The following is a 27,302-nucleotide window of genomic DNA, read 5'->3' as shown; positions in this document are numbered from 1 at the left end:
TAGGGATACAAGTTTTATTGTTATGTTATGATAATTTAGTCTGGAGTCATATAAATTAACTTGAAACGTCTTAGGTGATTAGTTCTGGGTGGCCTCATATGTAGCGTGATAGTTTATGGTCATCCTCTTTATATTTAGCAGTTAAATCGAGGACCGATTTGTTGAGAACTGATTTAAAAAAAATCATAGAAACTTTTTGATTCGAGAATTTTTATTGCCTAACGAATTAATCTTTGAAAATGTTTCTTATTAATCATATAAGGCGACACTTTGGTTATAATTTCGGTGTTGTGGCAAATAGTTATTTAGTCATTATAAATTTAATGATAAAATAATTATAAATTATTGAATTAATTGTAAAAAGTCCTTTATTTTATTAATGAAAGAGACTGTGTACCTAACCCAATTAAAATCAAAGTTTTGCAATCAAATGTTTATAGTATCCAATCGAATTAATATTTATCACATTGATTTGAATATAAATTAAGACGTCATGCGGTCACTAGGAATTACGTATTTAGAGTTACAGCTTAACATAAATCTATAAACTTACCATTTTAATTGCCATAAGCAAAAATAAATTTATCCAAGAATTTAAATAACTCATACATAAAGTTTGAGGGGCACTTCCGTTCTTTCATATATTCACATAACACATCATGATATAAGCACAAAGATTTAATAAAAATGATTAATTCACAGTTTAAAAAATGATTAAATGTCGCGCGCGCAGTTTTCCCGCCATCGGTAAACTGACAGGTTTTTTCTGTCGAACGAGCCAACTGTCATCGTTCGCAGGTTGCGCCTGACTGCCACAGGTGCCACTCACGCGATAGCATTGCGATGGTGATTCTTGATTTTTACGCGTGATTGATATATAAAGTAGAGTTTAAAATAATTGTGAAATATAATAAGTGTGTCATCAATCACTTTTTAATTATTAAAACAATCATAATAATTATAATTATTTGATGGTATGTCTATCACGCTCTAAGTGACCGTTGGTATTTTTTTAAATTCATCAATCTATACGATTTATTATTACCATTAGTGACAAAACATTTTGCTCGAACTATTTATATGTTCGTTTATTGTGCAAATAAATATTTGCACAATAAACGAACAATTTTTTTTTGCTTTTTATGGATACATGTAATAAATAGTAATATGTTATAAGATTCCAGTGAAATATAAATATACAAATTACGTACACAAATGTGTTCATAATAAAAATTACGGACCACTGAGTCACAGACATTAAACGATAAAACTATAAAATTAACACCAATAACCATTATAAAGTAATTACAATATTAATTGGAGCAGATGATCGTTTTCAGTGTTGTTTAGATTAGGAGCTAAACTGCTAACACTGTGCAACAAAATTAAGAACCAAGCTATTATTTACATTATAAAATAATATAATTATTGTTGTTGGGTTTTCTTAGTTAGTTTTTACGCCTTGTTTCATTGATTGACTTGAAATTATTGTATACCTAGCCAAATGAGGAAACCGGACGTTAAGGATGATTCACGGTACACCGTGTCGCGACCGGGCCGGGCCTCGGCCGGGACAAGTCCACGGTGCGCCGGCCGGGACAGTGGTTCATGTTACACCGGGCTGTTTGGGTGTACGCACGTACGTGTTTGGACGACTATATCTGTTTTTGTCAAAAAAAAAAAAAACATTTTAACCTCACTAAGATTTGACGTTGACTGCTCTGCGGGTGCCCGGGCGCCTACGTTCATGTTACGACGTGCCGGGGCCGGACCGTGCCGGAGCCGGGAAACAATACCCACCGACATTACAACGCCGTGCCCCGGCCGGGGCACGGTCAGGCATGAATTACTTCATACAAAAGTATATCATTAATGTTAGACCGTGCCCCGGCCGGGGCACGGCCCGGTCGAGACACGGTGTAGCGTGAATCAGCCTTAAGGCTGCGACACAGTGTACACTGTACCGTGTACATGCTTGGTAGGCATTGGAAGCTGTGTTTTCGTACTACAAATTACGAATTAAAGTATTAGAACACGGTCACTTTGCAATTAAAATATTAATTAAATTTACTCAATGATTACAAATTTGTAATAAATTATTGAGTAAATTCCTTTTTCTTGTGAAAATGTTCTATACCTCTTACTAATAGGAAAATTAGAGCGGCCTCCCATCTTGGCTTATCAGCGAACTCATTTGGTTAAGTTCCGATCAGGTTTGTCTAGAAAGGTTTCGATTTTATCTTGAGTTATAAAATATCCCGCATTAGTACATTTTACGACATCGATTTTCGAAAGGTCTGCGAATGTCAGATACTGATTTATGAAAATCCCTATATTACTATTTAGAGGTTATTAAGTAACATTTGACGAAAATATTTTCATTAGAAGAAAAAATATATCGATCTAATTATATAAAATTATATTTACTACATAAATGAAAGCTTTTCCATAGTGATATAATATAGGCATAATTTCACTATGATTTCAATAAGAATAATTTGTCTATCTATAGAATTTATGTAAAAAAGTAGTTCTTATTTGTAGCTACCATTACCGCACTGTACTGCAGCTCAGAGATGCAGATGTAGGAATTAACGAATAGGCTGAGTTTTGCAGCCCCGCCGTGGAGTTCCTGACCTGCATTTAGTTCTATAGATGAGGAAAAAAATTACGCTTACCGCGAGGAGAGTGGACAGGGCGCTTGCCATCAGCATAGTAGCGCGTGGCCGGAGGAGGCAGGCGGCCGGCGGACGGGCGCGCGCGAGCCCCTCCCGCCGCCCTCCCGACCTCTACCACCGTTGCACCAACATCCTGCACCTGTATCATAACACTTATTATTATCTTTTAAAATAAAAATCAGAGAAAATGTATAAAAAACTATTATTGAAACTCGAGACACATTCCTCTCAACCTAACAGATGGGACTTGGTACTGGTCCTTGCAATTTTTTCCTTCACTGTAAGAGAAAGTATAATAAGCCTGGCATCTTATTGAGCCGACCTAAGAGTGGACCCTCTCGCTCCTAGCCACTAAGTAGGCTATCAATAAAATCTATTGAAGTTACTTGAGAGTCTTTATGTATTAGTGTATTCATACGAAAGTGAAGAACTGTTTGCATATGCTCATGTCATATACTCGTATAAAAACCTATTTAAATGTATATGCAACCTGCATAGGTGTGTTCATTACTATTAAATTCATGGCTTTTAAAGTACATTTTCCCACAATAATACTAAGAAGAAACTTTCTTAGTCGTAGCCCTAAAAAATAGTCGTAAAATTCCTACAAGAGCTTAGAAAGCCAAATGGTTTATAGATTCATTAAATATTGCCAATTTAATGCTATGTAACTCCGAGTCGTAAGCAAGTAACATAAATGTGATTTCCACACAAGTACGACCGTTTAAGCGTTTTGAAAGGATGTTTAAACTGCAATTGAATTTAATCGAAAACTTATTGGTTTGTTTATTAGTTCATAAATGATTTGCATAAATATGCCTCAACTTCGCTTGCAATATAAAACAGCATATAGCAGCATAAGCAAAGCTGTATTAGCTCTTGTGTAAAAAATTAAGTTACATTGAGTAACTTAAAAATGTACATAAATACTGAATTTACACTCACTCCCAAATTTAAATGTTGCACTCTTATAATACCTACTGTAAATTTATTTATTTATCCTACAGCTAACATAAATTATATAAAGGATGAACCATTTACAAAAGAAAAAAGCAATAAAAAATAATAAATACATTTAACTAAGTAACCTAATATGGCTGACGGCTGTGTTGTGTGATGTAAAATGTGGTATTTCCTTGAGAGTGAGATAGAAATTTATTCTTATTTATATGTAATATTATTATTGGATAAAACAATATTCGGCCATTCGTCATCCGAATTGGAATAATTCTAACGATCTAACTATCGGACGACGAAAGTCCTATTTATTGCTATAAACAAAAAAATCACAATACAGCGATAGAAAATCTCTACTACACCATATATATGCTATACAATTTCTTTTTTAATAAGCATTTCCTTTAAAAGATAAGAAAAATGATTAGCGTAGTGCGAATCAATGTCGTGGAGTCATAATGCAAATTCCAAACATTGCCTTATCGGCGCCTTAAGAATCACACCTCCTATTATGTCATTACTGGCGGGAACATTAACATTAATGTTTTATACCAATCCATCTCCTCCTGCATTAGCAATAAAGACCACATCCGCATAAACTAATTGATAGCAGTAATAAAGTTTCAGTGGTGATTTTATCGGTGTAATTATTTTGGCGCCAGATATTATTTATCATTGAAATATTTGTTTAATGATTCAATATGTTCAGTGAAATAGCGGATGCGTTAGCGAATTTCGGGAAGTTTGTTTAGTGAATTAACTGAAATAATTTTACAAACGGTAAAGTAATTTAAATAGAAACTTTTACTAAAATTGATTTTTTTGAAGTGAAAACGTCTTTAGGCGCATGAGGGTAATTTTTTTACATTTTTATGTGCTTTTGTCGAAGAAAAGGGAGAGAGCGATTGAGAGAGAGTGAGAAGGGCGAAAATGAAGGTTCATTAAATTCCTAACATATCTTCCTTTTTCCCTTCCTCTAAGTCTCAGAAATCTTAGATTGGTATAATATAAATATGAGCAAGACTTAAAAATTAGTTTGCCAAAGAAGTTTCACTTCTAACATGTGTACTTTGTACGCACGCTCTTTTTTTTAATTCTTGTAGGTTTTATTTTCATTTGTGTTCACTCTGACCTCGTGACCCATTGGGGTCTGGGACTTGGATTATGCATTGGTTTCATAGATGCTCTATGGGCAAGTAGTCGATTGGCCTTCTGATAACTAAGATATGCCCGTTTCTCTTTGACAAAAACATGACTAAAGCACGCTTAGTCTAGCAATGGTCACATTCACACTTATTTGTATTTCTAATTAGATAATAAAATAGATCGCCTATGAATTTATTTTTACTTCAAGGTATTGCAAATACTAATTAGTTAATCGGGATTTAATTAAGTTGTAAGCTGTAACCGGCACTTCATTAGCCGAGACGAGAAAATTAACTCTATGTCAAAAGTTATGGATCATTTTGTTAATTGCTCACGTGAATACATGTTTCTAATACTATATGTAACTATAAATATTAGTAAAATCTTAGTAGGGTAAATAATGAAGCCGCGCTATCCAATAGATGATGCTGACCCATTCAGCTTCGGTATTTCTTTTTCTTTATAACATAATTCCATAATATTTGTCACTGCTTTTCCTTTTTTTAATTTCTTTTTTAATTTTGTTTTTCCTGATTTTTATAATTTCAATAAATATCATGGAACTACGGTATATTAAAGTCTTAATTAAATTGAATTCGCTTTAAATTTCGAATATTCGATCTAATTCGCAAAGTGTGGTAGTGGCTACGGCGTGCGACTCTCACCCCTAAGGTCGTAGGTTGGGTCCCGGCTTCGCACCAATGGACTTTCTTCCTATGTGCGCATATAATATTCGCTTGAACGGTGAAGAAAAACATCGTGAGGAACATGTCTTAGATACAAAAAGTCAACGGCGTGTGTCAGACTGACGTGTGAGACTGATCACCTACTTGCCTATTAGATTGAATAATGATCTTGAAACAGATTCAGAAATCTGAGGCCCAGACATAAAGAGGTTGTAGCGCCACTGATTTATTTTAAAACTTTTAAATAAATTTTGTAATACTAAAAATATGTCAAATCATTTATCTAATCTTTTTAATAGACGTCGGGGGTACGTGATTCTCATATCATAGAAAAAACTAAATGTAATTATTACATGATTATTAAGATAAGTCTCTGAGTGATTTACATACAAATCTATACTTCTAGCCTTTTCAAATTACATTTTCGTATTAATAAACTTTTATTGGCCTGGTTTGTGACAGTTTTCAGTCGTTTGATTGTGTCTACAAATGTCAATTGATATCTTTACTTATATTATAAACATTTGATTGAACTACTAGACCGATTTAAAAAAGAAATTCACCGGTAGCTGCGACACTGTCCTCGGGGACATAGGCTTTATTATATTTTTCAAAAACACATCATTATGTAGATAAGTTAATTCACTAAACAAACTTCCCGAAATCCGCTACCGCATCCGCCATTTATTAGTAGTAACAGTGTCGCAACAGCATCTATCTAGCTATTATAATTGTCACAGTTACAAAAAATAATTAATAATAGTTTGATGAAGTAACATTAATTAATCGAAATAAAATTAAAATAAAATACAGTCTAATATGGTAAATAGGACTTGTGACATTTCAATTACTCATCAACCAATCACAATACAGTGTCGAACAATTAATTAAAAACAACCAATCAGAATGCGGCATTCATTATAAAGCCTGCGTTATTAGCATGTTATTATGATTATTTAGTATTCAAATGTAAGGGGATTAAAATTATTTATTGCTTCAAGTTGATTTAAATATTAATTATGCGCCGTTTAGTATAAGCCTATAATTTGTTAAATATCAATGCAATCCATTAACATCGCGGACATTTTATATTTAGTTTTAATGATTTAAAAGATTAAGAGATGTTGTTTATTCGTAGTAAATCTCTATTGAGAAAAAATATAGGCGCCGCCGAGATTCGAACTCAGGATCTCCTGTTTACTAGACAGGCGCTTTAACCAACTAAGCCACGGTGCCACGGGGGGTGAGAGGGAAAATTCCAATGCTCTCACTTACGATAAAGAACATTTTGAAGAAATGTTGAACCAGTTCATCATTCTTCTCAACTTTGCAAAAAATAATCTACATCCTTTTCAAGTCTCAAAAGACCGCTCTTGTACTAGCTTGTTCTCCTGGTAACACACCAAATTTTTAGAATAGTTTTTTTAAGATCCAGCATTGTGCATTGTGGCTAAGCATATGAGCCGTAGATCGTCCATTCGAACCCCGGTTGTGCGCCAATGGACCTGCGCAATTAACACTTAAAATCATGTCTTAGATACTTTGTCTAGGGTCTAAGCAAGGGCGTAGAAGACATTTGCTTGGCTATGAACAAACATTATCAATAAAACAAATATAGGTATCTAAGGTCTTGTAGAATTAAACGATCGCTACCGGATTATTGTTGTTTAAAATTCGCTCGTTCATAGATATTTTTTTATTTATCCCACAGTTCGAATTACACATCTAAGACGCAATTGGTATTAAGAATATACGTCAATACTGAATTTATATATTACAATTATACTACAAGTACTTATTATTATAAATTAATCAGCAAATTCCCGGATACTTAAGAAAAAATAAATAATTCATGGCAATATCGTTCGCTTTGAACTCGCGATAAATTGTCAGTTCAATCAGATTTTATCTACTAGATCTTGTATCGGCGCCTTCCGATGATCTACATAGCTAATGCTCTGTGATCTACATAATACTTAGGCTAGGTGTACACGAGGATAAGCACTATTTAGTAAATTTATTCTTAAGAGAGAGTATTTTAACGCCCAATACAAAGTTTTGTGGATTTTTTCAGATACCTCTTCAGATGCATTCCGCCCTTCGATGAAGGCTCTTTGGAACGCTTCCGCGTTATGGGAAATCAACAAATGTTCTTAAAAAATAGCAATAGTTTATATAAATTAACCGATAACTTGAAGAAGTTTTTTTATCAATTATAACATCTTTCTTTTTCAGAAAAGATTTTCAAATTGTATAGCATTCAACAATTACAATTAAAGTTGGAGAAAAAAAAACAATTTTGAATAAGCTTGTGTATGATTCCTTATGAAAATGCAGACTCATATACAATGGAAATTCTTTGCATAGCCTTTGATATAACTTGTTTAGTGGGTGTAAAGTAATTTTCTTATTAAGTCTATTGGCGCATTATAACATTAGCATTCCATTTTTATATCGCTTAATAGAGCAATTTCCACGTATATACACATAACTATGTTAACCTAAAAAATGATTTGTTATTATATATTACAATTAAATTATCAGTGAATTCATATTTTTTTTAAATACTGAAATAGACGAAATCAGTCTTACCAAAAATTCTAGTCTAAGAGATGAAAAGAAAATACTTTATTAGACACGATAAAAAAGGATGTTTAGTCAAAAAAAGGAACTTGCCCCCGCAATGGGATTCACTGTGTTGGGGGCAGCCAGTCTCTTCCTTTTGACATGTTAACGGTACTGGACAATAATTTCTACATAACACTTACATTTTATAATATATTTTTTCACAATAAGAATATTTCCAGAATAGGATAGGTTGAGAAGATATTGTTTAACATTTTTAGTGAGTGTATAAAGTTTTAATCGGTATTGAAAATTTTGTTTTTGAAGGAGAAAAGGCGTTAGACGAAGAAGGTTAGGTTAGGTAGGTAAATCTAGAGACTAAATTTACCATTTATGTATACGAAGTAAGCTGAAGAAAGGGAAAATAGTATTCTAATATAAGACAGTGGTTACTAATATTTGTCTGTGAAACCGAATAAAGTATTGTTTCGCCAAGACCGAACATTTGCCTGAATAACTGATTCACGGAAGCACGACATTATTTGTCGGTCTATTTTGAACTAAACCGTAGTTAGAAGTTAGTTGTGTACAAAAGCAATTACAATTCGTGCGGACTCGTGCGCTATGCGGCGCACGCGCGCATATCTTATTTGTATTAGATAATTACTATATTGAATTTCAGGTATGTACTTTAAGGCGTTTAGGACTTGATAATTAAAAATTCTGAATACATGTATTAAAATGAGGTTTAATTTTTGATTTGAACCTAATTGAGGTTTCTTGTTTGTTTATGAATAAGGACTGTCCAGGTTTATGCAATTATATTCCTCAAGAACCTGACGGATAAAGACGTAGAACAAAGTATAGCAACTACATGGAAGAGATACTGGTCCATAAGACGTATTATGAAAAATGGCGAAATACCTCAGAGACTTAAAAGCAAAGTTTTGATATGTGCATAACACCTTAAATGACTTACGGATGCCAATTCAATAGCAAAAAATACAGAAATTGAGAATGTTCCAGAAAGGGATTGAACGAAGCATGTTAAAATCAAAAGACGGGACAGAATAAGAATTACGAAAATAAGAAATAGGACGAAACTAGAAAATATAGAATACAGTGTATAATTTCAATCAAACTTTGAATTCTTTTGCATAATCACAACAAATTATCTTATATATAGCTTTGATTTTTAGATAAACTGTTTCTAAGCGATAATTAGTATCACAAACATAATTAATAATTAGCTTAATTAATTACAATTATCTAGTAATAAATATGATTACTTATTTAAATTAAATGTTTATATATCTTTAATATACTCTTATGTCTTAACTATGAATCGGACACATACTTTGAACTTAGTAGCGAAGAAATACAAAACATAATCAATTAGAATTTAATCAATAAATTATAAGTATTTACGATCGACGTACAAGATCAAACGTATATTTTAATTACTTCAGCCAATATGGTATTTATATAAATTAAACTTCAATTGATTGTTATTAATTATTTATTTTAATTTTCATGTCAAGAGAGACGTATTGATTTACGCATGTAAGTTTAAATATTTATATTGTCGACTATATTAATTTAAATGTCTCAGGTAGATCATTTTAGAGTTTAATTGTTAGTCCCATTTTCATTCAAGATCAGAATTGTTACATATGTTAGTTGTGTGGTCAGACATTTTATTTTGTTTTTTTTTATGTAATAGAAGCAAACGGGCTGGAGGCTCACCTCATGTTAAGCGATACCGCCGCCAAAGGACACTCGCAATGCCAGAAGGCTCGCAAGCGCGCTGTCGGCCTTTTAAAAATTGATGAAATGATGTGGAGTGGAAAATAAATAAAGGATGAAGGATGTGGAGATACGGATGGAATTTTGTATTCTGCCTTGACGTCCGATGATGAACCTCAGCTGCAGGTATTAGTCCGAACATTCCTCTGAACACTCTCCAAGGTAAATGCGGTAGAAGATGCAGAGATACACCACATCTCCACGCAACGCCAAGGGATCAAGCCGCAAGGAAACTAAGTGGGGAATTGAATTTGTTTTTTAATTGGGGAAATGCATTGCGCATATTCTTCCGCGGCGCGTCTTGTTTTGTTAGTGCGGGAGGGTTATGTGGGACTCGCATTACCCACCAAAACCCCGAGGCGCTAGAAAAAAATCGCCCTAGCAAAGCCTTAATCGTTTCCCTACACGTGATAAGGTTGCGTCCGCCTCTCCACGCACATTGTTAGTTTGTGAAGATACTTGACACAGCAAGTATCCTTCACAGACCGGGCCGTGCACTGTTGTAGTAAGAGCTAGGGGAGATCGAGTCCGGTACTTGGAGGAATGAATCAGCATCCCTTCTTTTGAATGGACCCCCGCTTGGGCACTGGTTGGCAAGAATTTGGTGGGCGTGTCGTGCATCTTTCAAAATGTATAAAATAAACGAGCACGACTGTTTAACAAAGATTTTCTTTTATCACCTTTTCATTTGTTCTAACAGGTGTCTCAAAAGCAAGTTTATAGATTTGTTCTTATTGGGTTATCTTAAATCTAAAGTCTACGCCAATAAGCCGACTTCTCTGGCGCAAGTGAAAGAAAATATCCGTCCCGAAATGGCAGCCATCACTGAGTCCACCTGCCGAGCCGTCACAAGTAATTTTATTGTTCAATTAAATTAGTCTTCAATGAGGTCTACATTTGGACGGTATTATTTTTAAGAAATAAATTCCCAAAATTAGTACTTTAATAATGAATAAACACTTTTTTGATACGTGACTTACGTTTGTTAAAATCGATAAACAAAATATGAACTTTCTCTTGAGACACCCTGTATATAAAAAGTAAGCTCCATTAAATTGGGATATAAAATCAATCGCAGATCAAGGAATCGTTGTAAAGGATTTGCAAGCTTTAACTGTGATGTGCAATTCGTCATGGGGCGTTAATGTTGGCGCCGTTGCATGCAACGTTATGACGTTACAACTGACTACTGACATTGGGAACTTGCGAACACTTTACGTATTTTATAAGCGTATACAAAACGATATCTTTTAGGTGTCCCACTTACAAAGGCATGGGATTTATGTAGCCGTTTGTCCTTATTAAGTACTTTAAACAATAGCGATATAATGAGGACAAATACACGGTTGAAGTTACCTTTAAACGCACAAAATATGAAAGATTTTTCATATTTTTTCAAACTCAAACTCAAACTCAAACTCAAAATATCTTTATTCAAGTAGGTAACTAAGTACACTTTTGAATAGTCAAGTTAAATTAATCGTAAATTTACATTTACTTTTAAAGGTAACTTCAACCGTGTATTGTTTTCGAGGTGTTTTATTTACACGAGGTGTTTATTAACTACTGATGAGACTCAAGAAATGAATAAATCAGTGGCTCTACAACCTCTTAAGGGCTAGGCCTCAAATTTCTGAATCTGTTTCGTGATCATTATTAAATCTAATAGGCAAGTAGGTGATCAGCCTCCTGTGCCTGTTTTCCTTCACCGTACGAGCAAGTGTTAAATGCGCACATAGAAAGAAAGTTAGTGCATTAGTGCACAGCCGGAGATCGAACCTACGACTTACTACTTCTTACTTACAACTTACTAGATCTTTAAATATACCTTAATACTCGTTGTTTTAGTTTTTAATTTATTAAAATTTAAGTATCGAATTAAATTGTTAAAGACGACGTGCCTTTATAGTGTACGAGAGTATTTAGACCATAAGTTTTGACAACAATTATAAATAATTTAACTGTTTTTGTTTCATGATAATTAATATGACATTTGCAGGCCTATTTTTATATGGCTGATTGAACGGTTTATAATTATGCAATCTGCATGTACCATTTTCTTTGCAAATAAACCATTTATTATTTTTAACAAGGAATTTATTTGTGTCCATAATATATTAACTCAATACATTCCATTTCAAGTGTTTACCCTCATAAGATGCGCACGATTGACGATTATTACGATCTAAAGGGTTTTTCAACAAGAACTTTGTTTTCTAAAACAAAATAAAACAAAGAATTTAGAGGAAAATGAATAAAATTTTTATTGTATTACAAAGAGAAAAGTTTGGCAATTATGAATGAAAAATGATATCTGGCAAATGTCCACCACGACCACGCTGACAGATGTTGATTCTTTCATCAAAATTTTTAATCACTTTTTGGCAAAATGGAGGGTCTATTTCGTTAATGACATCACGGATTTTGAGTTTTAAGGCTGCAATCGATTCGATTGGCTCCGTATAGACTCTGTCTTTAACATAGCCCCACAAAAAATAATCCAGTGGTGTTAAATCACACGATCTGGCTGGCCACTTAACAACTGAATTTCGCGAAATTATGCGCTCGGGAAATTTGGTTTGCAATAAATTGATCGTTTCATTGGCTGTGTGACATGTGGCACCGTCCTGTTGAAACCACATTTCAGTGATATCCATGTCATCAATAATAGGCCAAAATTTAGTGGTTAACATCTCGCGATACCGTGATCCATTGACTGTTACCGCATTTCCAGCCTCATCTTCGAAAAAAAACGGCCCAATCACGCCTCCAGACCACATAGTGCACCACACAGTAACACGTTGAGTATGCAAAGCCTTCTCATTAATTGCTTTAGGATTTTCAGAAGCCCAAATGCGACAATTTTGCTTGTTGACGTACCCTGACAAATGAAAATGGGCTTCGTCTGAAAAAATGATTTTTTCAGAAAAACCAGCAGGTTGTTCCTGAATGAACTGAGCGAATCTGCGGCGATTTCAATGGTCGATCAGCTTTAATTCCTGCACCAGTTGAATCTTGTAAGGCTTCAAAGCCAAATCCTTTCGCAAAATTCGCCATGTTGTGCTTTTGGATAACCCCAATTGTTGAGAACGTCGTGAAATTGACAAATTTTGATCTTCTTCAACACTGTGGCTCACGGCGGCGATGTTTTCTGTTGAACGACCCGGTCGAACACGTGTTGGTGTTGGCACATTTTGTACCGAGCCTGTCGACTCAAATTTCGCGACCAAATTCTTAACAGCGGTCTCAGAAGGACGATTATGCTGGCCGAAAATATCACGAATTTTACGAAATGTAACTTTAACAGAACCACCATTTTTATAGTGGATTTGAATTATTTTAATGCGATTTTCGAGCGAAATTGAATTCATTGTAATAATTGCCAAAGCACCTGCTACGAATACCGCCAAAAACTAAATGTCAAAACTATCACGTTCTCGGTGTTGCCACAATTGAAAAACAAACTTCTTGTTGAAATACCCTTTATAAGCGGAAGATTTGCATAAAATATGTTAATTTTGTATGTATAAAAACGTTCGTAATTTTATATAAAAACCCCCTAATACGATAAAACATTTACGGTAACAGAATATATTGTTAATATTTGGTTATTCACGTTTTAGCTCATTCTTAAATGTTAGTATGTATTTAATATTTTCCTAGTAGGCAGTTAACCCAGATCTGATGGTTTCCATCAAAGTATACAGCGAGAATACCCTACTAGCACCACGGTTACTCTGCCAAAGGGGCCAAATTTTTTAAATTATAGTGTTTTATTTATTGTCTGTTATTATTTTTATAATAGCTTAGGTTAGCATTATATTTAAGCTATTATACTCGTAGTATCCTTGTTATATTTTCAGTTGTCTTCGTTATATTTGTAAGATTAATGCAGATATCGGTTAATATTTTTAAATGGATACCTGGGTCTATGTAGTAATTACCTGCCCTGCGTTAAGGAAAAATTCTGGAGCTACGTGGAAAAGAGATTGAGCATTTATCGTGTAATAGACATTTATTATTTCACAATATTAGCTACTAGTCAACAGTATTTTATTTGAAGTATGTATATTGTATATACATAAAATTCTCGTGTCACAGTTTTCGTTGCCATACTCCTCCGAAACGGCTTGACCGATTTTGATGAAATTTTTTGTGCTTATCCGGTATCTATGAGAATCGGCCAACATCTATTTTTTATCCCCCTAAATGTTAGGGGTAGTCCACCCCTAATAGCCACCCCTAGGGGTAGTCCACCCCTAATTTTTTTTTTTTAGACAAAATTTTTAATTTCTATTTTTTTATGATACAACATACAAAAATACATACAATCCTTAATTTTCACCCATCTACGATCAACCCCTATTTTTTATTATAAATGATAACAATGGCAAAACGAAAAAAACGTTTGCCGGATCAGCTAGTTGTATATATATATATATATATATATTATAAAGCCTGATGATTAAGAGCCTAAAGTGCAAAGTACATAGCCGCGGGTGTGCGCATTTGCAATCTGGTTGCGATTAATCAAAAGAATAGGCCCAGTAGCCGGCCTTTCGAGGCTAAATACCACTGCAACTATCGTAGATATTTCACTGGTATAAAACAAGTTAGTAAACGCGACTTCGTCTGTGTGAAATTACAATATAGATCAATAGAATTTTGTAAGACGGCAGATGCCTTCTTTGTTATCATGGTTACGAAGATTTTTATGCTAAAAGTGGTAACCTTGTAATAAACAGTGATTTCAATCCATGTTTGATAATTCAGCCATTTATATTTGAAGTAAGCACAATATTTAATGCAAAAGATTTCGCATTATTTCGGAGGTTCTACCAAACTAAAAGTTCTACGAACAAATATGTAGTGCATTGCGTTATTGGGCGTTTCTTAACATATTTTATTTTTACCTAAAAATATTGTTTTGGTCAGCTCGTATATGTAAATTAGCTTAGCAAATCTGCACTAATGCAGGTTATGCTGCATTGTTATAACTGATGATTAACAAGGCATAATCAATAATCCGTCTTATAATAATATTATGTAAGATAGTTTTCCTCATTGCAAATCGTAATTTAAGATAGCCTCAAAAACTGCTCAAACGTATACAAATAAATGTTGATTTTCTATAACCTATGACCACAGACTATACATCAGCGGTTACACGGGAACGCTTTTAGACAACATGCCGTGATTATATCGCTCTCCTTACGAAATATATGATGGAAATCAGATATCGCTTACATCATTCCGTTACTTGAGTTTTGCTATTTAAACCTTAGTGATCATCGCAGGGAAATAACGATAATATAGAAAATATGAAAATACTGAAAATGCAGCTAGGCGTCTTCACATAATTATATAATTTTTTATTGTAAAGGCAAGAGAATTATTATAGAAGTTTTTAATCGAAGTTCGAATTATGTGCGTTTTGGACATTCCGGTTAACTAAAAACACTTTCTTCCGCGTGTAATAGAAAAACGTATCAGTTTTAACTCATAACTACCCCATCTATAAGAACACGAATATCCTTTATGAACGGAGAAATAATTGGGGTTGACGACACTACGACCAAGTCATGTTCATAATGCCCCGTGATTGGGTCACGAGATTTGCTGGTGGCAAGTGTAACGAGTGATGCTTCCGGATATACCTATGTAGAGCTATAAATCTTTAGAACTGAACGTAATTTTAACAGTTATTTTTATTATATGACGCATAGGTAAGGTAGGTAGTTCTATCGCTTACTTAACAAATAACACGTTATTTTTATTAGTTTTATAGTTAAAAAATAGTTAGTTTAATATCAAACTGTAACGTTAAAACGGTCGAACATCAATTCTACCTTGATTGATAATTGATTGTACCTTAAGAATAATATTCGGCTATCCCGTAAACACCACACGGGAACAAGTTTGTGAAAATAAAACCTGATGCACAGAGGCAACTCAAAGAAAACTTAGTTAAACTCAAAGTCAACCACTCTCTAAAGTAACATAAATTGCACATAAAGGAAGGAAAAAAAAGATAGGTCGCCCTAAAAAAGTGCACAAGATAGAGAGACATGGAGCCAATTGAAAAACGCCTATATAATACTCTAAAAGAGGTCCTTAAAAAATTATTCGTGTATAAAATTTTAAGTGTGTGTATCTTTTGAGTGATTCGATAAAGATGATTGTTTCAAGGTATAAATGAGGCTTTGTTATTATTGACATAGTTCCATAACGTAATAAATACCTAAAAAGCAATTTTTTCCTATTTGGAAAATTCAATAATTGTGTTTTATATGGCAACTTTTTAAAAGAGCATTGTTATTTTTATAAGCTCTACGGTTCCTTTTAGTTAGTGGTTTGATGACCACACCGGTTCAGTCTGGAATTGTCGGGAAATGATCGTTGTCAATTCACACTCATTTAATTAAATATTTTTTATTCATCGCGTTATGCACAAAGAAAATACATCCTGTATTTTTTTTATTAATTGATTGTAGTATTTTTAAATGCATTCGTTTCGATAAAAAAATCTCCCCAAAATATAATATCGAGCTCAATTAAAATAGAATAATGTAATGACGTAAAGTCACTGTAATATATTATAGAATCGAGATCGGCGTAGGCGCATTCGACGCTGCGATCCGTCACAGCAAATTGATTTTCGCTACGTTATCATTACGGCCACACTTTAATCGCCGGCATCAATTTCCTCTGATGAGGTGACAACGAGGCGCTAAGTAATTCAATGCATATCAATTAGATATTTTGTTTAATAAGTCGTAAACAAGTTATGAGCGTTAAGATTTAAGGGTCCTTCAAGAAAAGAGCGTACCAATTCTTAAAAGGCAGGCGTAACTGCAAGCGCTCTGGCATTGAACGTGTCCATTGGCGGCGGTATCACTTAACATCAGGTGAGCCTCCTGCCCGTTTGCCCCCTTCATAAAAGAAATATTGCGTTGTCGGGTAAGCTGGCCAGCTGAGTTAGCGGGAACTAGCTATTGACGACGATTTCGCCAGCTTCATATCACAAAATGACGGGAACACCTTTAAACCTGTATTAAAGTAGAATCGGATGGAAAGTCCTCCTCTGTAGCGGACTTGCATACATCGGGACTAGGCCACACGACCACATGGTTTTTGTCGCCTGGTGTCCACTCTATTTTTACTGGAAACTTTATTGGACCAGTCAAGTGTTTATTCAATGTGTAAAACCTGAGAGCTAGGATTCGAGCCCACAACAGTTTTTAAGGTCATTAAGAATGGTGTGAAAAACGTTTAAAATACGTTGTTTTTAAATCATTAATTTACGATACCTAGGATAACATTTCAGCTATAAAAATCTTATCAAATATGGTTTTTGACGATACAAATTCTTTCGCAAGGACATGCTTGACCGGATAACGGTAAGGTGAAATGATTTCTGTATGGTTAAGGTAAAAACAATCTGTGTTCGTGTCAACATTGACGTGTGGGGTTATTAATTTTTCGCATGTAAAGGCATACACATACTATATATAATCGTGAAAATTCTTATAAGATAATTATAGAAACAAAACTAAAAATTCACTTAAGCTTATTGGTATTTTATTTAATGTAAACACGTTTATGATAAATACATACATGTACGTACGTACTTTATGTACGTACTTTGAAAGGCATGGCAAATATAATATAAAATAATTGACGACAGATGGGAGATTTACCGTCGCTTAGAAGCATTTGAGATGTAGTGCTATCGTCGCAAGCTGGATCCAGAAGACCTATGACGAGTTCTTAAACGAGTTGGAATGTCGAAAAAAGTAATGCAGAACATTAAAAACCGCTACCACCTCCTTTAATTAATTATAATGGGTAAAATCGAGGATATGCGGCGTGTTGGTAGAAGTAACAAATCAATAGCGAAGCCATTCGCAATGTTAGGGAGTGGACGGGTATTGCGACTGCGGAAGAGTTGCTGCATCTGTCACAGGACAAGACACGCTTCAAGATACTGACGGCCAACCTCCAGTAATGGAGAGGCACTAAAAGAAGATGGGAGATTTACTCTTCAAATACTTTGGAACATTCTAATAAGCCATGGCATATGTTTGTATATTAAGCATAACATACTATCAAAAATTATTACAGCAAAAACAAGACTTTAGTTACTTTAGTATAAAACTGGATTAATATGGATTACCAATATACACATATAAGAGATATATATATGAATAAGATCACACATTTCTTGTGCATTTTATCCTGGACATTCAGTTTTTAAAGAAGATTTTGGGTTATCGCAAAATTAAAATGAAATGTCATAAAGATCAAAAATAATTGTAGTTGTTGTAGTAACGAATGTTCCATCGTGTATGGAACAAAACATTGCAAAGTAGAACTGAACAACCGAGTTCCGCCCTCGTGTCTTAATAATAAGGGCCATTTTATCTAAGTCTTAAATAATTCCACTTGCAAGTATATTGTCAAAGTTATTATAAACGAGTCTTTATAAACATTCTTGGAATTAAAAAGGTTTTCACGGCTGACGTTTCGTCAACAAGTCTTCACACCTTCACGCCGCGGCGTCGCGTTGTAATTACTCTCAAGCGAAAACGAACATTATTTTTCTACACCGGTTTTTAAGACTGACGCAACTTGAGAATTAAGCTGTTTTACTGGGTTTCACTATTAAATATAGAAATATCTCTTTTCGGTGTTCATCGGCACGATAAACATATAAACATAGACATTGCCAATAACTTTTGTTTGACATAAAGACGACATTTCTGCCATGACATGAAGAATTAATAAATAATTGGTAATAGGGATCCAAACTCAGCTCTCATAGACGTTCTACATGCAGAAAGAAGAAGCAGAAGAATAAAGCAGAAATGACATAGAAATATCACTCGCTCTTTGAGTTACCAAATTAAATCATAATATGTGTTCCGAATGGAAAACAAAAGCCAGGTCGTCTTATATTCAATATTCATTGCTTGTGATGAAAAACGTACCAATATTTATATACTATATTATAAATTACATAATTTAGATGCGGAATTACACGATTGAGCAGTGTTGGCCTAGCGGCTTCAGCGTGCGACTCTCATACCTGAGGTCGCAGGTTTGATCCCCGGCAGTGCAACAATGGACTTTCTTTCTATGTACGCATTTAACATTTGCTCGAACGGTGAAGGAAAACATCGTGAGGAAACCGACATTTCTTAGACCCAAAAAGTCGACGGCGTGTGTCCGGCACTGGAGGATGATCACCTACTTGCCTAATAGATTTAAAAATGATTATGAAACAGATTCAGATATCTGAGGCCAAGACCTAAAGAGGTTGTAATACCACTTATTTTAGACGCTGAAAAATTATTTGTAGCACGCAAAGTATAAATTAATTTAGTTACATGTTTAACACATAATAAAATAAATTAGTTTTCGACAAATAAGGAGACTAATATGAAAACGAGGAAGCTCAGACAGCTACTGCGGTGTTTATTTTAATGATTATTCATTTTAACAATTAACATTTTAATTAGATTTTGTGATATAGTGATTAATTACTCAGTTTAATTAAGAGACGTGTTATTGATTATTCCACGTGCAAAATTATTTAAAGGCATAAAGCGCAAATTGCGTGACCAGATTTTATTGTATGAAGTGTAATATTGTAAAACTAAGTGAAGCCCGGATGCGATATCGCCTCTAAGCTAGCGTAGTTGGATGGTAACAATGTTAAATAAAATTGTATATAATATGAAAAACACCGCAAGACTACGTCACCGCGTTTAAATTTGACATAGGCCTTACATATTTATTATATTTAATTATATTTTGATATGACTCTGAGGTTCCTAAAACTATCACAGACACAAAGCAAGCTTATAACAAATCACAGCCACACTCAAATACAGAATGTATGTACACACACACCTATTCACGTATACTTAAGGTCTTATAGGAATTTTGTGTGATGAGATGTAACACTACTTTTTACTAGAGACACACAAATATACAGTCTTTACAATATATCTAACCTACATAGTAATAATAATAATAATTAGAAAATTAAAACAAATTCACAAAGTTTGGTCCCTGTGGCAGTGTACCTTTAATGCTGGCAGCATTTCCTCGCTGTCTTGCGATACTTATTCGTTGAGCGAGGTAAGCACTGGAGTCACCGGTACTATCTTCCAGGCGCACACATAAATCTTTAATTAACGCCTGTGCACTTGAACCGTACGGCCTAAGTCTGTACTCCAAAGGGAACACCAACAACGTTGGAGGAAAGGCTCTTATATTTGAGCCATTTATAATTTTCCGCCTGCTCTTCAGCCGCGCCAGCTTTTGTGCTTGTCCGTGGGAGGTGCGACGAGGCTAACGTCTCCACACAAGTAGCAACCCATACCAAAAAACCTTCCCATCCTACAAGGGATCAAAGACATCCCAACCTGCCGCTTGCACTGAAATATTTGTGTGTAAAAAAATGGTTCTATTTTTAGTTTCTTTGCATTCACTACGAGCTTACATTGCTGGACATTGCCACAAGTTTATTAGTGGAGTTTGTTAATTCCCAGTTATTAATCCGTTCAATCGGCTAAAAAGGAATAAATATAATTGATGGTACCATCAAAAGCTTAATGCATCGGGAATTGGCAAGGCAATTGAGACACAATCGTAAAAGATTATTATCGAGTACGGTCGCGTGAATCAGCGTTTATTTTATTACTTTAATAAAGAAAATGGGATATAAAATTGTTAATAGTTTGTGACTAAGAGATTAATAATTCTGTATTTAATGGTTGACTTTTATAGTTTGTATTGTTTTATTAAATGTTTCTAGATGCTTTAGAATTTTACTCGCAGTGTAGGACAGTGGCTCAATGTTTATCAATTATTTTATATATATAAATCACCTATTTTAGGGTGAAAATTTAGGTTTACCCAAAAATTTAGTTTCTACTCAAAAGACCAATTTATTATAAACAAGAAATCCGTTTATATACTATGCTAATACATATTGGAGATGACCTGGTTTATAATGTAATGGGAAGGTAGATTTCTGCATTTCACAGAAAAATTTTCTTTATACGACAAAAGTGGTATTCCCGTATCACCTTCACATCCGTCGTTCCGTTCCCAAGCATTTTTAAAGCAGCCAGCCGCGCACCACCACTATGTGGATCCAGCTACCCAATAAAGTATTTCCGAACCAATTCGACTTGGGGTCCTTCAAGAAGAGTACTGATTAAAAGCCGGCGACGCATTCGCGAGCCCTCTGGTATTGAGAAATGAGAATGTCCATGGGAGGCGGAATCATTCAACATCATTTCTATAAAAAAAATCTTCTTCAACTAGCTTCACACACTTTATATGTTATTACACATACAACAACTAATTAACGATAACAAGTTGTTTGACACAAAATACCTCGATATAGAAAACAAGAATCCCAAAATTCTTAAATGACGCATAAAGTACATACCATGTTACACGCAGTTAAAAAATACTTCACAAACCTTAATTTGAACAAAGAACATTGACATACAAAAACGCTTTTTCATGTGACGATACCATTGTATCAGATGCCACTCGATATGAATCAGTGATCAAGATAACAGAAGGTGTAGCCGTACAGATAAAGCAATTAGTTCCCCATCGATTTATCCGCCTGACTGTACTTAATTATTATTGTTTTTGACTTTTTAACAAAGAACAAAAGCTTTTTGAATCGCATTCGTGTAACACAGTGGGATAAAAAACAACGTTGTTCTAAAATACGAAGTGAAGTGTAATGTTCTATCAAAAATTAAAAATTAAAAAAAAGCAAATGTTTTTAAAAATGTTGAGATTTGTAGTGTTTTGAATTCTGATCTCTATGAAATAGAATAACATTTTCTACGAAAACAATAGGTGCGGGAATAGAAGAGAAAAAACTTATAGACAACTAGCTGACCTAGCAAACGTTGTTTTGCCATTTATATTATTTCTAGGAAACATAACTATCTACTATAATAGAAAATAGGAGTTGATCTCGTTGATCTTGAGAGGGGTGAAAATTAGGGGTTGTATGTATTTTTGTATGCTGTAAATCATAAAAAAATAAAAACACAATTTTTGGGGTGGACACCCCTTATCACTTGGGGGTTGGAAAGGTTAGTAGATTAGATTTAGAGTAGTACAGATAGTACCAGATTCTCCGACCTACTGAATATGCATAAAAAAAGCCGTTTCGGAGGAGTATGAGAACGAACATTGTGACACGAGAATTTTATTTGTTAGATAGAAATCGTGACATACAAAAACTACTTATTAAATAAGCAATCAAAATAAAACAAAACTATGATTTGATTCTAATGAAAGGCACGCTTTATTCGGTTTACACAAGTTTAATGTCAAAAGAGAAATAACATATATATTATTACATACATATTTTTACGGCATTTAATTTGTGATATCGATCCCCGTATTTTTCTTTTATTTATTTCGGCGGCATGCGGGCTACCTTACTACCACACCACAACGACCACCAAAACTCAATAAATATAATATGTAGCAAGGTCACAGTCTCGAGTGCACAGTGTGAATACGACAATACGTTATGTTTACGATCGGCGGGAACCGACCACCGGCCGCGATACACCTACATTACGCGGCCGAAGGTTTGATGCGGTTCCGTATCATAGAAGAATAATTAATAAATAATCCTATAAAATTTGGAATCCATCAGATGGGAAGGGTCATTCGCGATCTTAGCTTAGAGGTAAATACGTCTCAAATTGTTTTCATAACAGGAATTGAAGAATAAACTATTTATATTTTTGCATGAATAAATTGTTATTATAATACTCTACTATATACACTTTAGTTAAATGTAAATAAATTAGTTGGAGATAATTAAAATATTCCTTACATGTTTCTTAACAAGCTTCACGAGCAACCACATATTTATTATAATATCACCGATTTTATAACATAGTTGTAACTGTAATTCATTTAAAAACAATGTTTCAGTACAATATTATTTACAACACAAAGCTGTCTAAACCCTCACATATATATAAGGATCAAATCTCTATATATATGTTCTCACCAATAGATAGAGATTCATTGGAAGTATTGTGGTTTTATATAGGTAAATCAACTGAAACATAACCGTTAATGCAGAGGTTAGAAAAAACCTTTGCAAATAACCCTAAAAACCCACGTGGCTAATTTAATTTATAATACGACATACAAATTAGTGTTTACAAAATATTCGCTAGTTACAAGAAAGGCCCCACAGTCAATCAACAAAATCAACAAACAAAATGCCCTACCTATGGAACCCCAAAGCTATCGATAAGTGTATCAATTGTGTTACTCAACGCGAACAGTAATGAACATCCACTCCGGTGTTCTTCGAATATTGAGCGAATGATCCACGCTCATTGTTATTTATCGTTGCACTCTTTATATCATATAGGGTTTCATGAAACACGCTGAAGGCTGTGTTGTGATGGAAAGATGAAATCTGAATTAATACAAAATCTCCAGTCCAATCACAGACACGCGATACGATCTGTCTTTGCGTTTGACCTATCATAATCAAACGAAATGGGTTGTAGTTTTGTCATCTTTTCCCTTTGCTATAATTTAGTATTTATGAACCAATTCGACTTAGGGTCCTTCAAGAAACGAGCGTACCAATTCTTTAAAGGCCGGCAACGTACTTGCGAGCACTCTGATAGTAAAATCAGATCAGATCCTGCCCGTTTGCTCCCTGTTGATTAAAAAAAATAAAAAATACCAATCTATAAAAATAGGCAACATAATTAGATTTGTTTAGTAACACTTCGTTGCATATACAGAAATATAATACAGTTGACATAATTAAATGAAAAGGAACTGAAACTGAAATGAACTGGCGGCCTTATAGCTTTCGAGCGATTTCTTCCAGGCAACCACTGTGAGAAAAAAATATTAGATAAGGTAAGCAAGAAGTGTAAAAATACATAAGACATAAAGTTATTTAGACAAAACTAATGGAACAAAAGAAAGCAATTAAAACATATGTAAAAAGTGATCAGATCACAATATTTAAAAAAAGGACACAGGAAAAATAAAATGTGCGCCGGAATCACGATAATTTTAGATCAGTTTCACATCAGTTAGTACGAAAGTTAGGCATACAATAAATGTAATGTTTGTTCAGTAAAGATTTCAAGGAAGATAGAGAAGAAGCTAAGCGAATGGGGACGGGGAGTGACTTCGATAGCCTCACTGCAGAGACTTAAAAGGATTCGCCAAGAAAGTTAAGTTATTGTTTGAGATAAATTAAGAAGAGATGGTTTAAAGGCCATAAATTTTAAACATATCATTAAAGTTAATTTATTTATTTATTTTATTTATTTTCTCACAAAAACTTAAACTTAGGACATAAGGAAGTGACAGTTATATTATACTTCTGTTTATGAAAAAAGCAAGTCTGTGTGAGACTGATGCCTGCTAAAGGTAATAGTACCTGTGTTACAGGTCATCAGGCCTCCACCACTTCGGATCGACAGAAGATACAATACAAAACAATACAATACAATACAATACAATACAATACAATACATTACATTACAATACATTACATTACAATATATAGAGGAAACCACATAGGGTATGTGTGTAGGTGTAAATTAAGTGTATGTGTGTGGGTGTGAGTCTGTGTATGTTTTATATTTTATTGCTTAAGTGTTAGTCTATTAAAGCTAAAACTATTATACTAAAAATTTATTCCCTATTATTAACAAAGATTAGAATCAACTTTAAACTCAACTATTTAATTATTGTCAGCATTTTTTCTGTTTCCTCATAGTTGAGGTCCAGTAGCCACAGTGCAACCGTCTTCTTGCACTCGTGTTTAGTTAGGGGATATGTGGAAACGCATGAGTTGACCTTATTATACAAGTAATCCCCCAAAAAACAGAAGAATTTCTGGGCAAAACTTGTGCGAAAGGGCTTCGAAGTGATCACTATGCCTTTTCTACGCTTGTTATCTTTAAGGTGTTGGTCATAATTGATAAGTGAGTGCTTGCGTAAAATTGTGGCAAGAATGAACATTTGACGCACAGAGAGTACCTTCCAATGTCTGTATACCTCTGTGGTGGGACAAATGAAGGGAAGGGAGGCACTAACCTTGAGTATTGCCCTCTGAGCTCTCTCCACTTTCAGAAGGTGGGTTTTTGCTGAGCCACCCCAAGTGGAGATGCAATAGCTCAGAATGGATTGACCTAGCGACAGGTAGACAGTTTTTAAAATTGTGTTATTAGCAATGTGCCTCAAAATTTTGAATACATATATCAGTTTTCTAATTCAGGTAGAATTCCATTCTAGCCAGTAGGTCAATATGAGCCTGGAAATTTAGATAGGTATCTAGTATGACTCCCAAGTACTTCACTGTGCCTGCGGAGTTGAGCTTTGGACACCCGCAGTGCTCCCCGGTCAGACATGAACCAGCATGTGACACAAGTACCAGACCAGAAGGAATGTCGCGCCTGGACATTGCGAAGGTCATGAATTTGGTCTTTTCGGTATTAAGGGCCAGAGAACTGCGATGTAGCCAATCCGATACCAAATTCAGACCCCGCTGAGCATGTCGAAAGGCCTGAAACCAATCTTGACCATGGAACACTAAGGCTGCGTCATCAGCAAAGGCAACAATTTTTCCATTTCTTAGGTTCATCCCACATAATTCATTAATGTAAATGAGGAACAATGTGGGCCCAAGAACGCTGCCCTGCGGCACACCAAAGGTGACTGGTAACTCGGTGCTAGTCCACTCTCCCACCCTGACAACTTGCGTGCGTTCAGACATGTAACTCGTAAAGAGTTGGTGAGGCATACCCCTGATGCCCAACCTCTCCATTCTGTGCAAGAGGATTTCTACCGAAACAGTGTCAAACGCCTTGCACAAGTCAATGAACACACCAATCACTTTTTCCCTCCTGTCCATATTCCTAACAATAAAATCTGTCACGCTATGAACTGCGTCATCAGTAGACCTTCCGAAACGAAAACCATATTGGGAGTCTGAAATAATATTGTGTTTGTCGAGGAAATCAACCAATCGCCTGTTCAATAATCGTTCCAAGATTTTGGACAGGATGGGAAGTAAAGAGATAGGCCTATAGTTGTGGTATCATTAAACCAACATACATTTTACTACACATATTTTCTCGAATACATACAACAACAAACTTGACAATGAAAGTAACAAGTGTCAACTTCATTAACATCAAATACTGAGAGATGACGCATTTACTAGACTCTGTCTAACCGCAATCTAGACTTTATTTTCGTGCATTAAGGTTTATAATGTAAATAATCAGACAACGATGAAAGTTCATTTAGCAAACTTACATTTGCTTGAAACAGATACGGTCAAGCGATTCAAAGCCTGGTTTATTAGACTTACGATTGAAAAAGAATAGCGAAGTAACGATGGAGTACAAGTGGTTGAAAGTTGTGCAAACGAACGCATTGCGCCGCATTACGCCAATCAAAAGGCGTTATGTGAACTTGACCTAAGATTTGATAGGAACGCTCATTGAAGAGTATTAAAATTTAATTATGGTAAAGTGGTGTTTATTGATCTTCGTTCGTTTGTGTTCGTATATCACTTGTGGAATATGTATTTGTCCCATCATTTGTGGGACACAAAATGTTTGATAAAAAAATTATATACAAAGCCACCAGTTACGAAAATATTAATAATATTGTTAAATATTCTATGTTTCGGAAACAATTGATTTTATTCTAGTTTAAGATTATAGTTACTAAACCACGTATGGTATGTTTAAGCCCAATAATTTTCTTCTTTGTTAATTGTCTTGCAATTAACGTTTTTAAACCCGAAAAGTTGCTTAATAGCCCTGTCAAACAAATGAGTTTTAAATAATGTCACAACACAGGACAGACAAAATAAAAAGATGTCATTAACAATGACACCACTATACCGAGCTGTCACTTAAGCAGAGATCAAAAACATAAGAAAGTGTTGAAAATAAATGAACATCGGATTGATTCATTCAAAGCTTTCGACAGAGTCACGCGTCATTTAAGTCTCTAAATTGAGACATGTTGATATTGTAAAGGTTCACACAGATTAATGATTAGTGACGAACGTCTTTGTCATTCTTGCAGATGATTTTTGTATGAAAATACTTAATTATATATGAATATTGTTCACGTTTATCTTAAATATTTCATACATAATAACTAAAGGATTCGATAAAACTTTAACAGAATTATAAAAACGTTGAACCTTTAGGTAAGAAAATCTCTAAAATAAATAAAAACAATCCCAACCATAAAAAATAAGATATATTTTTGAGAATAGATCATAGTTAAACAATCAAAAATACATTTTGCATCTAAACCATTTTTTTATCTTTCAATCATCAAATCGGTCCACAGACCAAATATAAAAAAAAATACACATTGAATTGTAAAC

At 34.4% G+C, this 27,302-nt stretch overlaps 1 protein-coding gene and 1 non-coding gene across 4 annotated transcripts in view; both read right to left on the bottom strand.

Annotated features, from left to right (window-relative positions):
- Positions 1 to 27,302, bottom strand: part of LOC125050317 — a 156,886-nt gene that overhangs the window by 20,208 nt on the left and 109,376 nt on the right. For 2 of the 3 annotated variants that reach the window (XM_047650066.1, XM_047650067.1), the window contains one exon: positions 2,679 to 2,817. In XM_047650066.1, the coding sequence (XP_047506022.1) occupies positions 2,679 to 2,714 (36 nt within the window). In that variant the 5' untranslated portion in view covers positions 2,715 to 2,817. Of the gene's footprint in view, positions 1 to 553; positions 801 to 2,678; positions 2,818 to 27,302 lie in introns of those variants that run through there. The other variant, XM_047650064.1, reaches the window with a different exon arrangement.
- On the bottom strand, positions 6,630 to 6,703 carry Trnat-agu. Its single transcript has one exon. It is a non-coding gene; the product is annotated as a tRNA-Thr (tRNA).

Source organism: Pieris napi, chromosome 6, assembly GCF_905475465.1.
Source record: "Pieris napi chromosome 6, ilPieNapi1.2, whole genome shotgun sequence".
NCBI lineage: Eukaryota > Metazoa > Arthropoda > Insecta > Lepidoptera > Pieridae > Pieris > Pieris napi.
The sequence above is the reverse complement of the archived record's forward strand: the minus strand, read 5'-3'. Positions and strand labels throughout refer to the sequence as shown.